At 40.3% G+C, this 14,456-nt stretch overlaps 1 protein-coding gene across 3 annotated transcripts in view; it reads right to left on the bottom strand.

Annotated features, from left to right (window-relative positions):
• Window positions 1–14,456, bottom strand: part of LOC128696988 (protein RCC2) — an 83,122-nt gene that overhangs the window by 18,385 nt on the left and 50,281 nt on the right. For all 3 annotated transcript variants that reach the window (XR_011393308.1, XR_011393309.1, XM_070095145.1), the window contains exon 5: window positions 10,228–10,584. Coding sequence is in view for 1 of the 3 variants with exons in the window: in XM_070095145.1 (XP_069951246.1) it covers window positions 10,228–10,584 (357 nt within the window). In the remaining 2 variants the exon portion in view is untranslated. The remainder of the gene's footprint in view (window positions 1–10,227; window positions 10,585–14,456) is intronic.

The following is a 14,456-nucleotide window of genomic DNA, read 5'->3' as shown; positions in this document are numbered from 1 at the left end:
TATGTAAATCATTTGATACCCTCATCACCTTACTCTTTTCTATGTTCACTTTCAACTTTCTACATTTACACACCCTCCCAAACTCGTCCTCTAACCTTTGCAACTTTTCTTTAGAATCTCCCAGAAGCACATCATCATCAGCAAAAAGTAACTGTGTCAACTCCCATTTTGTATTTGATTCCCCATAATTTAATCCCACCCCTTTCCCCAACACCCTAGCATTTACTTCTTTTACAATCCCATCTATAAATATATTAAACAACCATGGTGACATTACACATCCCTGTCTAAGACCTACTTTTACCGGGAAGTAGTCTCCCTCTCTTCTACACACCCTAACCTGAGCCTCACTATCCTCATAAAAACTCTTCACAGCATTTAGTAACTTACTACCTATTCCATATACTTGCAACATCTGCCACATTGCTCCCCTATCCACTCTATCATATGCCTTTTCTAAATCCATAAATGCAATAAAAACTTCCCTACCTTTATCTAAATACTGTTCACATACATGCTTCAATGTAAACACATGATCTTCACATCCCTTACCCACTCTAAAACATCCTTGCTCATCCGCAATCCTACATTCCGTCTCACCTCTAATTCTTTCAATAATAACCCTACCGTACACTTTTCCTGGTATACTCAGCAAACTCTTCTTTCCTTCTTTCAACACACCGACCGTATCCCACCAAAGCGGGGGGTGGCCCAAAAAGAAAAACAAAAGTTTCTCCTTTTACATTTAGTAATATATACAGGAGAAGGGGTTACTAGCCCCCTTGCTTCCGGCATTTTAGTTGTCTCTTATGACATGCATGGCTTACGGAGGAAGAATTCTGTTCCACTTCCCCATGGAGATAAGAGGAAATAAACAAGAACTAGAAAGAAAATAGAAGAAAACCCAGAGGGGTATGTATGTATATATATATGCTTGTACATGTATGTGTAGTGTGACCTAAGTGTAAGCAGAAGTAGCAAGTTGTACCTGAAATCTTGCATGTTTATGAGACAGAAAAAAGACACATCATGTAAAACAATTACAGGTTTCCGTTTTACACTCACTTGGCAGGACGGTGTATACCTCCCTGGGCGGTTGCTGTCTACCAACCTACTACCTACAACTCAGTAAACTTTATTATTAATTATCACACTGGCCGATTCCCACCAAGGCAGGGTGGCCCGAAAAAGAAACACTTTCACCATCATTCACTCCATCACTGTCTTGCCAGAAGGGTGCTTTACACTACAGTTTTTAAACTGCAACATTAACACCCCTCCTTCAGAGTGCAGGCACTGTACTTCCCATCTCCAGGACTCAAGTCCGGCCTGCCGGTTTCCCTGAACCCCTTCATAAATGTTACTTTGTTCACACTCCAACAGCACGTCAAGTATTAAAAACCATTTGTCTCCATTCACTCCTATCAAACACAGTCACGCATGCCTGCTGGAAGTCCGAGGCCCTCGCACACAAAAGCTCCTTTACCCCCTCCCTCCAACCTTTCCTAGGCCGACCCCTACCCCGCCTTCCTTCCACTACAGACTGATACACTCTTGAAGTCTCTGTTTCGCTCCATTCTCTCTACATGTCCAAACCACCTCAACAACCCTTCCTCAGCCCTCAGGACAACAATTTTGGTAATCCCGCACCTCCTCCTAACTTCCAAACTACGAATTCTCTGCATTATATTCACACCACACATTGCCCTCAGACATGACATCTCCACTGCCTCCAGCCTTCTCCTCGCTGCAACATTCATCACCCATGCTTCACACCCATATAAGAGTGTTGGTAAAACTATACTTTCATACATTCCCCTCTTTGCCTCCAAGGACAAAGTTCTTTGTCTCCACAGACTCCTAAGTGCACCACTCACCCTTTTTCTCTCATCAATTCTATGATTCACCTCATCTTTCATAGACCCATCCGCTGACACGTCCACTCCCAAATATCTGAATACATTCACCTCCTCCATACTCTCTCCCTCCAATCTGATATCCAATCTTTCATCAACTAATATTTTTGTTATCCTCATAACCTTACTCTTTCCTGTATTCACTTTTAATTTTCTTCTTTTGCACACCCTACCAAATTCATCCACCAATCTCTGCAACTTCTCTTCAGAATCTCCCAAGAGCACAGTGTCATCAGCAAAGAGCAACTGTGACAACTCCCACTTTATGTGTGATTCTTTATCTTTTAACTCCACGCCTCTTGCCAAGACCCTCGCATTTACTTCTCTTACAACCCTATCTATAAATATATTAAACAACCATGGTGACATCACACATCCTTGTCTAAGGCCTACTTTTACTGGGAAATAATTTCCCTCTTTCCTACATACTCTAACTTGAGCCTCGCTATCCTCGTAAAAACTGTTCACTGCTTTCAGTAACCTACCTCCTACACCATACACCTGCAACATCTGCCACATTGCCCCCCTATCCGCCCTGTCATACGCCTTTTCCAAATCCATAAATGCCACAAAGACCTCTTTAGCCTTATCTAAATACTGTTCACTTAAAGCCTCCTTGTTCATCTGCTATCCTATTCTCCGTCTTACTCTTAATTCTTTCAATAATAACTCTACCATACACTTTACCAGGTATACTCAATAGACTTATCCCCCTATAATTTTTGCACTCTCTTTTGTCCCCTTTGCCTTTATACAAAGGAACTATGCATGCTCTCTGCCAATCCCTAGGTACCTTACCCTCTTCCATACATTTATTAAATAATTGCACCAACCACTCCAAAACTATATCCCCACCTGCTTTTAACATTTCTATCTTTATCCCATCAATCCCGGCTGCCTTACCCCCTTTCATTTTACCTACTGCCTCACGAACTTCCCCCACACTCACAACTGGCTCTTCCTCACTCCTACAAGATGTTATTCCTCCTTGCCCTTTACACGAAATCACAGCTTCCCTATCTTCATCAACATTTAACAATTCCTCAAAATATTCCCTCCATCTTCCCAATACCTCTAACTCTCCATTTAATAACTCTCCTCTCCTATTTTTAACTGACAAATCCATTTGTTCTCTAGGCTTATTCGCCTATAATTTTTACAATCTCTCTTGTTCCCCTTCCCTTTATATAAAGGAACTATACATGCTCTCTGCCAATCCCTTGGTACCTTCCCCTCTTTCATACATTTATTAAACAAAAATACCAACCACTCCAACACTATATCCCCCCTTGCTTTTAACATTTCTGTCATGATCCCGTCAGTTCCAGCTGTTTTACCCCCTTTCATTCTATGTAATGCCTCACGCACCTACCCCACACATCCTGCTCTTCTTCACTCCTAAAAGATGTTATACCTCCCTGGCCAGTGCATGAAATTACCACCTCCTTTTCTTCATTGACATTTAAAAGTTCCTCAAAATATTCCCGCCATGTACCCAATACCTCCAGCTCCCCATCTACTAACTTCCCTACTCTGTTTTTAGCTGACAAATCCATTCATTCCCTAGGCTTTCTTAACTTGTTTATCTCACTCCAAGATTCTTTTTTTATTTTCATCAAAATTTCTTGACAGTGCCTCTCCCACTCTATCACCTGCTCTCCTTTTGCATACTCTCACCACTCTCTTCGCCTTTCTTTTACTTTCCATATACTCTGCTCTTCTTATAACACTTCTGCTTTGTAAAAACCTCTCATAAGCTACGTTTTTCTCTTTTATCACACCCTTTACCTCATCATTCCACCAATCACTCCTCTTTCCTCCTGCACCCACCCTCCTATAGCCACAAACTTCTGCCCAACATTCTAATACTGCATTTTTTAAACTATTCCAACCCTCTTCCACCCCCCTCCACTACTCATACTTGCACTAGCTCACCTTTTTTGCCAATAGTTGCTTGTATCTCGCCCGAACTTCCTCCTCCCTTAGTTTACACACCTTCAACTCTCTCTTACTTGTTGTTGCCATTTTCCTCTTTTCCCATCTACCTCTTACTCTAACTGTAGCTACAACTAAATAATTTTCCAATATATCAGTTGCCCCTCTATAAACATGTACATCCTGAAGCCTACCCATCAACCTTATATCCACCAATACATAATCTAACATACTACTTTCATTATGTGCTATATCATACCTTGTAAACTTATTTATCCTCTTTTTCATAAAATATGTATTACTTATAACCAAACCTCTTTCTACACATAGCTCAATTAAAGGCTCCCTATTTTCATTTACCCCTGGCACCCCAAATTTACCTACTACTCCTTCCACAACATTTTTACCCACTTTAGCATTAAAATCCCCAACCACAAGTGCTCTCACACTTGGTTCAATACTCTCCATGCACTCACTCAACATTTCCTAAAATCTCTCTCTCTCCTCTACATTTCTCTCTTCTCCAGGTGCATGCTTACTATAACCCATTTTTCACATCCAACCCTTATTTTACTCCACATAATCCTTGAATTAATACATATATATACCCTCTTTTCCTGCCATAGCTTATCCTTCAACATTATTGCTACTCCTTTAGCTCTAACTCTATTTGAAACCCCTGACCTAATCCCATTTATTTCTCCCCACTGAAACTCCCCCACCCCCTTCAGCTTTGTTTCACTTAAAGCCAAGACATCCAGCTTCTTATTCATAACAGCCACAATCATCTCTTTCTTATCATTTGCACAATATCCATGCACATTCAAACATCCCACTTGACAGTTTTCTTCTCTTTCTTTTTTAGTAGGCTATACGGGAAAAGGTGTTACTAGCCCACTGTTCCCGGCATTTTAGTTGACTTTTACAACACGCATGGCTTACAGGGGAAAGATTCTTATTCCACTTCCCCATGGATATAATAGGAAAAACAAGAACAAACACTATTAAGATAAAATCAAAGAAAACTCAGGTGAGTGTGTATAAATAAACATGTACATGTATGTTTAGTGTGACCAAAGTAGAAGTAGCAAGACGTACCTGCAATCTTGCATGTTGATGAGACAGACAAAAGACACCATCAATCCTACCATCATGTAAAACAATTGCAGGCTCTCATTTTACACTCACTTGGCAGGACGGTAGTACCTCCCTGGGTGGTTGCTGCATCTTTTCATAAAAGTATGAGCAAAGTATCATTTATGAAGGGATTCATGGAAATCAGTTAGCTGAACTTGAATCCTGGAGGTGAAAGAGCAGTGCCTGAACTCTGAAGGAGAGGTGGCAATTGTGGTCAGAGGGTACTATGGATTGTCATGTCAGCACACTACTGACAGAGATTGAATGAATGATGGTGAATGTGTTTCCTTCTTTGGTTCACCCTGCCTTGGGGAAGATGATCACTGAAATAAAAAAAAAAAGGTGCTAGACTCTAAAATAATGTGTTGAAAAGTGAAACTGCTGGATATAATAGTTATGCTGTGGCTGAAGCAGTGCTTCAAACATGGGCAGTGCTCAAACATGGGGATGCAAGCTTCAGATGGCAATCACAGTAGTTTTTCTCACTGCCTTTGATTTTTGCTGTCTCATGGCTTCACTTGCAGCTGTTACTATATTACAAATCCTTTCTACAACGGTGTTTGATATGTAATGGAAAGGAAAAGATACTAGTGAATGAGAAAGTTAATAAGAGTAAGGGAAAGAATGAGGGAGGTATAGGAGAAAGGTAAGTGAATAAGTATAGTGAATAATTATGAATTTCATCCCTTTCCCCCAATATTAAAGGTTTATAGGTTACAACATGGGTCTATGGGAAAATGCAATTCATGTAAAATGATTTTTTTGCCTAACAAACTTTTCTCTGGTCCCAGTCTAAGTCTTTCAGTGAGGATTATGCATTACATGTGTGCAATATTAAATTAGTTTTATTAAGATTACTCCTTATTTAATCTACCCAAAATGCTTTGCATAACAATAGACTTTTTCCACATAAGGAATCTTTGTAATATAAATACACCACCTCCGTCACTCTCAAGACCTCATCGAATGGGTTCGCTCTCTCCCGACCTTCTTGGTTTTGGTCTTTCCTTTGCCACTTCACCTACCCCTCGTGCTGGTATTGACCCGATTAGCTCTTTTGATTCTTTCTGTCAGTCTTGCTCTCGTAATCTTGCTGACTTGTCCACTTTTCATGGCGCTCTCCTTCCTGCTCTTGATAGTCTGTTTTCTAAGAATCACCACCTTCCATACCACTATCAACTTGCCCTTTCTTTTCTTAAATCTAACCCTAACATTACCATACTCTCTTCTGACAAAGGTAATTAGGTAGTTACCCTTGATTGCGAGGATTACCTCCATAAAGCTGATGCCTTGCTCGCTGACTCACATACCTATACTCTTCTCATTTCCAACCCTCTTGATCACATCAAGAGAACTTTCAAAAAGAAACTAAGGACTCTCTCTGACCTCTGTCCTCCTGACTTTGATCTTGTTCAACATTTTCGTGTCATCTGTCCCTCTCAGCCCTAATCTATGGCCTTCCCAAAACTTACAAACCTGATATTCCTCTGCATCCCATCATATCCCCTAGAGGTTCTGTCTCTTATTCTCTTGCTTCTTGGCTGGCCAAAACCCTCACTCCCTTTCTTGGTACTTTTTCTCCTGCCCACCTTCGTCACTCTCAAGACTTCATTCAACGGGTTCGCTCTCTCCCGACCTGTAAGGTGCTTAGTCTTGACGTTGAGTCCCTCTTCATGATGTCGTTAATTTTCTCAGAGAAGACCAATGAAGGGTTACTTTATTTCCCTATACATACTGATGTCTTTCTTGATCTTATCCGCCTTTGTGTGGACTCTTAATTCCTTTTCCTTCTCAAACCTTTGGTGTCACTATGGGATCTCCTCTATCTCCTGTTCTTGCTAATCTTTACATTGAATACTTCAAGACTGTTCTTCTTCCTACTACTGATGTGTGCCCTTCATTCTGGCTCTGCTATGTAGATGACATCTTTGCTCTTTGGCCTCATGACTCTAGTCTCTTCCAACCACTTCTTGATGCTCTTAATAATCTTGCCCCTTCCATTAAGTTTAAAGCTGGCTGGGACTCTAATTCCTTGCTTCCTTTCCTTGATGTTCATGTCCATCGCTCAGATACAGGCTTTGCCTTTTCCGTGAAATGCAAACTTATGCACAGTGGCATGTACATTCACTACTTTGCTTATCATGCTTCGTCTGTCAAGAAAAGTGTTATCTTCCTCTTTCTCCGTGCTCTCTGCATTTGTGATCCTCAGTTCCTTGAATCAGAAATTTCCACTCTTCATAATTCATTTTCCCATCTTGGCTACCCTTCCCATTTCATAGACTGTCTTCTCACATGCTAAACAGACTTTCTTCTCTCCCAAACTCTCTGCTCCTGGGAACTCTCCTGTCCTCTGCCTTCCCTACATTTCCGTTCCTTCTAATCTCAACAACTCTCTCCGTTCCTTAAACATCAAACTTACTTTTCACCACACTAAAACTCTTTCACTAATCTAGTTCATACCTCTCCTCCCTCTACAGATGCTCCTGGTGTCTATTCTATTTCTCGTTCCTCCTGTCCCCTTCAGTACTTTGGAGAAACTGGCCGATCTCTTTCTGACAGACTTAGGGAGCACAAAAGTAGTGCTAGGCTTGCGACACCAACAACGCTCTCTTCTGTTATGTCAAAGATCGCAGTCATCCAATTGACTGGTCTTCTGCTAAAACTGTCTACCCTACTTCCAACTTTCACATTCGTCATCTGGCTGAATCCTCCATTTTACAAAACTTTCCTTGTATAAATCTTAGTCCTGGCTTTGTCTCTGTAGATGTTTTCCTTTCCCATTACACTGTAAAATGCTCCAAACTTTAGAACACCAGTGACTTAACCTGGTTCTGTGTTCTTCTCCTTTGGGCTTTTTTCCCTTCTGCCTTGGGTATTTGTCCTTTATTATTTTTCCTGCCTCTGTGTTCTTGCTCCTACCCTCTGTGGACCTCTAGCTCCCTTGCAGTGCTCCTCTTTCTTAGTATTTGAGACTGACTCCACTACTACTACTACTACTACTACCTCCACTACCTATTTTCTCCTCTCCTACTACTACGTACCTCTCTTGTCCCGTCATTGTCTGCTGGCCTATATATACTCCCTCCTTCTCTCCTTTTTGTTAGTGTGACTTTGTAATTGGTCTATGTTGGACCGAAAAGTTGTCATAAGCTCCTCTCTTCCATGTGCGGGTTATTTGTGTAATGATAAAGCATGTGATGCCTGTATCACAATCTTCCAGTTTCCTCAACTGAGCTACTTGTTCCATCTAGATTCGTCATGGAATTACTTTTTTGCTATAATATTCAAGTACAGTATTCTACTACCATAAATACTTTTCCTGCACACACCAGTAATGAAGGACCTACATAATGTTTCCATAATTTTTTACACATTTCATTCAATTATTCCTTACCCAAGACAAAATTTCATAATTAACAGCTCCAGATGCATGTAAGTATTATCACTGCTCCAACACTGAATATTTAAAAATTTCTCATTTCACTGTCTTAATCTTACCTACCTATAAATATATACTAGAAAAAACTTTCTAATCATAAATTCAAAATTTTCCTCTATATTTGCAGTCACAATATTTTTGCACATGAATTATTTTTTTCATGATGAAAGCTATATCCAACCATTACCATCCTAGCCTATCTAAGCCTGACATTACAGGCATACTCAGTGAAGCTTCTTCACTTCACAACTGTGCTTATCCCTCATTTTCCATACACCTACCTTACACACAACTTGTATTCAAAGACCCATTCACCACTCATGCCCCTCGATCTACAGGGAAGACTGTAGGATTGGATCAGCCCCCTGAGAAGTCCCATCACTACTTGAACCCGTCTGGATGTGTACATGCCGACTCACTCAGGTGTGGGTGCTGCCCCGCACACTACAGCCAAACAAACCACCTGCCAAACAGTTCAGCACAATAGCTTCATCAGCATAAAGAAGCCTGAAGCAAGCTTTGAAGGTTTTTTTTTTCATTTACCAATAATTTCTGACATGGTTTTCTGACCCTTGAAGAAGCTTACAATATAAAACAAAAATCTAAATTTCAAATGCATAGTGAATGAAAAAATGTATCACCGGCAGTGCATAATGATAATTTCACTAACTGAAAACAAGTAAAAGCTTGTCCCAACAGTATTAACTTACAATGGAAAAATAAAGAATGATAATAGGTTAGTTGGCTACAGATATTAAGGCAAATGCTATCACAGTTAAGCCCTTTTCCTCAACTGATGAATCTTCACAAAGATTATCATCATCAGTCAAGGGGAAGTACTAAACCATGAGGGGCTGTACAGTGCCTAGGGAACAAGAAGTAATCAGCTTTGATTCAAGGATGGAAGGGTAGTTCTAATTCTTTGGATAAAGAGCCCTTCAACAGCATCAAGGCAACCCCCTCCCATGAAGGGTCTTGATAAAAAGTTTAGTCATTCAGCTTGCTAACTTAGAAGTCAGCCATACATTCTTACATAATCTTTCAGTTTCTGTATTTTCTTATACAACAAACACTAATTCTTACACATTTCTATATATGATAAATAGTCCTGATATCCATGGGCACTTCTCCCTGAATTGGACAGTAACAGATGAGAAAACAAGAAATATGAATGACGATGATGAAATATGAGGAAGTAATCAAAGCTTATATCTTTAATAATAATTCCTCATAAGTTTGTGAAGACAAATGGTTTTGGGACTTGATGAGCTATTAGTGTGTGAGCAGGATAATATTCTGTGAAGGGTTTCAGGGAAACTAGCTACCTGGACACAAGTCCTGGAAATGGGAAATACAATGCCTGCACTTTGAAGGAGGGGTTTGGGATATTGACAGTTTGGAGGGACATCTAAGCTGTTGTATCTGAGTGCCTCTGCAAAGACTGTGATTATGTATGAGTGACAGTGAAAGTGTTGAATGATGATGAACGATTTTTCTTTCTTTTTGGGTCACCCTGCCTTGGTGGGAAATGGCCAATGCATTAAAAAAAAAAAAAAAAAAAAAAAAAAAAAAAAAAAAAAAAAAAAAAAAAAAAAAATTGTGAAGTCAAGAAAAATCTACCTTTGCTTTTTGAATCTTTTCAGAAAATAGAAATGTCATTTCTGAACTTTAAAAAGCAAAGTCCTTAGGTGATGATCGATATCCCTGGCCAAGAGTTTAACACTGACTTGTTACCTCTGGAACAGATAAAAATTAAAACTTAGGATTCCATCTACCAATTAAGTTGGATATATGCCTTACCAGTTCACCATATGTTGGAGAGGGGCCCCAAGATATAACACTTTCATCTGCAGCCACCACAACAGAGGTGGCAGAACAGCCAACAGCTCTCACATCCCAGCCACAAAGATCTTGTAGTGGCTTGGGGTACATGTTAGCTTCTCCTGTACGTCTGGTCTGACCCCAAAGGAAGATACCCAAGGCACTGATGCCAATGGTGAAAGTTGAGCCGCAATATATTTTTTCCACTCCACGATTATGGCCATCAAAAAACTTAATCAGACGGGGAATGAATTCATCCTTGGGTTCAGCATGACCCAATCGTCCATATCCACCGAAGCCCCAAGAAAAGGCTCTCTTCTTTGCATCAATTGCAACCTGAAATTATATTTAACTATGAATCATCCCATATTAAACCACTATTATTATTATAATCAAAAAGAAGTGCTAAGCCACAAGGGCTATACAGCACTGCCCATATTAAACCAACTTACAGTCAGAAAAAAAAAAAAAACATGACCATGGGTGGTACCAGTTTCTATGCTGAGGAAATTTTGGGGTGGCTATCTGGTAGGAAGGGAATGCAAAATTTGTTTTGAAGCATTTTTTTTATTATTTATTTTAGAGGCTTTGGGGGTTGAGGGGATTTAGGAGGATTTGGGGGATTGAGGGGATTTAGGGGGCTGAATCACACCCCCTGCACCATCCCTATTCATGAGGGTTATGTTCCTAGAGGTCCTGTTGAACTTAAAATTTGCACATACCACTAAATTCTGTCCACAAATTCATTTTGCTTTAGAGGGGCCACAGATATATCAGATCACTTTCTAGTTGTAGCTACACTGAGAGTAAAAGGTAGATGGGATACAAGGAGAATAGAAGCATCAGGGAAGAGAGAGGTGAAGGTTTATAAACTAAAAGAGGAGGCAGTTAGGGTAAGATATAAACAGCTATTGGAGGATAGATGGGCTAATGAGAGCATAGGCAATGGGATCGAAGAGGTATGGGGTAGGTTTAAAAATGTAGTGTTAGAGTGTTCAGCAGAAGTTTGTGGTTACAGGAAAGTGGGTGCGGGAGGGAAGAGGAGCGATTGGTGGAATGATGATGTAAAGAGAGTAGTAAGGGAGAAAAAGTTAGCATATGAGAAGTTTTTACAAAGTAGAAGTGATGCAAGGAGGGAAGAGTATATGGAGAAAAAGAGAGAGGTTAAGAGAGTGGTGAAGCAATGTAAAAAGAGAGCAAATGAGAGAGTGGGTGAGATGTTATCAACAAATTTTGTTGAAAATAAGAAAAAGTTTTGGAGTGAGATTAACAAGTTAAGAAAGCCTAGAGAACAAATGGATTTGTCAGTTAAAAATAGGAGAGGAGAGTTATTAAATGGAGAGTTAGAGGTATTGGGAAGATGGAGGGAATATTTTGAGGAATTGTTAAATGTTGATGAAGATAGGGAAGCTGTGATTTTGTGTATAGGACAAGGAGGAATAACATCTTGTAGGAGTGAGGAAGAGCGAGTTGTGAGTGTGGGGGAAGTTCGTGAGGCAGTAGGTAAAATGAAAGGGGGGTAAGGCAGCCGGGATTGATGGGATAAAGATAGAAATGTTAAAAGCAGGTGGGGATATAGTTTTGGAGTGGTTGGTGCAATTATTTAATAAATGTATGGAAGAGGGTAAGGTACCTAGGGATTGGCAGAGAGCATGCATAGTTCCTTTGTATAAAGGCAAAGGGGATAAAAGAGAGTGCAAAAATTATAGGGGGATAAGTCTGCTGAGTATACCTGGTAAAGTGTATGGTAGAGTTATTATTGAAAGAATTAAGAGTAAGACGGAGAATAGGATAGCAGATGAACAAGGAGGCTTTAGGAAAGGTAGTGGGTGTGTGGACCAGGTGTTTACAGTGAAACATATAAGTGAACAGTATTTAGATAAGGCTAAAGAGGTCTTTGTGGCATTTATGGATTTGGAAAAGGCAGGGTGGATAGGGGGGCAATGTGGCAGATGTTGCAAGTGTATGGTGTAGGAGGTAGGTTACTGAAAGCAGTGAAGAGTTTTTACGAGGATAGTGAGGCTCAAGTTAGAGTATGTAGGAAAGAGGGAAATTATTTCCCAGTAAAAGTAGGCCTTAGACAAGGATGTGTGATGTCACCGTGGTTGTTTAATATATTTATAGATGAGGTTGTAAGAGAAGTAAATGCGAGGGTCTTGGCAAGAGGCGTGGAGTTAAAAGATAAAGAATCACACACAAAGTGGGAGTTGTCACAGCTGCTCTTTGCTGATGATACTGTGCTCTTGGGAGATTCTGAAGAGAAGTTGCAGAGATTGGTGGATGAATTTGGAAGGGTGTGCAAAAGAAGAAAATTAAAGGTGAATACAGGAAAGAGTAAGGTTATGAGGATAACAAAAAGATTAGGTGATGAAAGATTGAATATCAGATTGGAGGGAGAGAGTATGGAGGAGGTGAATGTATTCAGATATTTGGGAGTGGACGTGTCAGCGGATGGGTCTATGAAAGATGAGGTGAATCATAGAATTGATGAGGGGAAAAGAGTGAGTGGTGCACTTAGGAGTCTGTGGAGACAAAGAACTTTGTCCTTGGAGGCAAAGAGGGGAATGTATGAGAGTATAGTTTTACCAACGCTCTTATATGGGTGTGAAGCATGGGTGATGAATGTTGCAGCGAGGAGAAGGCTGGAGGCAGTGGAGATGTCATGTCTGAGGGCAATGTGTGGTGTGAATATAATGCAGAGAATTCGTAGTTTGGAAGTTAGGAGGAGGTGCGGGATTACCAAAACTGTTGTCCAGAGGGCTGAGGAAGGGTTGTTGAGGTGGTTCGGACATGTAGAGAGAATGGAGCGAAACAGAATGACTTCAAGAGTGTATCAGTCTGTAGTGGAAGGAAGGCGGGGTAGGGGTCGGCCTAGGAAAGGTTGGAGAGAGGGGGTAAAGGAGGTTTTGTGTGCGAGGGGCTTGGACTTCCAGAAGGCATGCGTGAGCGTGTTTGATAGGAGTGAATGGAGACAAATGGTTTTTAATACTTGATGTGCTGTTGGAGTGTGAGCAAAGTAACATTTATGAAGGGGTTCAGGGAAACCGGCAGGCCGGACTTGAGTCCTGGAGATGGGAAGTACAGTGCCTGCACTCTGAAGGAGGGGTGTTAATGTTGCAGTTTAAAAACTGTAGTGTAAAGCACCCTTCTGGCAAGACAGTGATGGAGTGAATGATGGTGAAAGTTTTTCTTTTTCGGGCCACCCTGCCTTGGTGGGAATCGGCCAGTGTGATAATAAAAAAAAAATATTAAGCTGTTTGTTTCATAGATCACTTCTCATTAAAACAGCTTTAAGAAGAAATTTGGGTGTGAAAAATCAATTAGGCACATACTGAAATGAAATCCTACGGTCAGTTTTCAATTTAGCGGTTGTATGTCAAACCCTCCATAAAAAGGAACTAGAACTACATGACAATTTGTGAATTTATTGAAGCCACTTGTGAGGTGTTTCAATAAAAAAAGTCCACTATCAAAGCAGGCAAATCTCACAAATCTGGGGATTTGACAGAACTACAATTATAAACTGAGCCTGAAATTATTTCAAAATGTTTTGTTTGGACTTGCTGATATTTGGATCTATAAAAGAAGAGGAGAATCACAGAACTAATGAGGAGGAATGGAGGTGGATGACAAACTGAGGCATCTGTGAAGGCAAAGAATTTTATCCAAAGAAGCAGAGAGATTAATGTACCACAGTATAGTACAGAGGTCAGGGAACAAGGGTAAATTATCCCAAATGGGGTACAAATGAAAATCTCAGGGGTAATGAAGGCTCAAATACTGAGTTGGGTTGAGAATCCCTTCAACTGTGAAACTGTTGAAATGCCAGAGGCACTTCTGAGCTTCGTTCCAACAATGAAGCAGGTATTGAATTTCAGAACAACGCAGAACTGTCCTTTTTTGGGATGTCAAGACCTGCAAAGGCTTTCAAAATTGCACATGAGGAAGCAATATACTGCCACCATTTGCAACTACCTATCTTTGTGAACAGGGACTTTCTACTTTCATTAGCTTTAAAACAAAGTGAAGAAATCGGATGAACACCAAAGACAGTATTCAAATTGCTGACATCAAAAAGCCCTAATTATGATGTTGTATCAAAAATGAAACATTGTTTCTCGAAAACCTGAAGTGAAAATTTTTTCAATGAAATTCTTTAGATCCCTAATGAGATTTTTATTAAAATTGTCTATTTTTTTTATTTCATG

The sequence above is a fragment of the Cherax quadricarinatus genome, chromosome 49 (assembly GCF_038502225.1).
Source record: "Cherax quadricarinatus isolate ZL_2023a chromosome 49, ASM3850222v1, whole genome shotgun sequence".
Lineage (NCBI taxonomy): Eukaryota > Metazoa > Arthropoda > Malacostraca > Decapoda > Parastacidae > Cherax > Cherax quadricarinatus.
The sequence above is the reverse complement of the archived record's forward strand: the minus strand, read 5'-3'. Positions and strand labels throughout refer to the sequence as shown.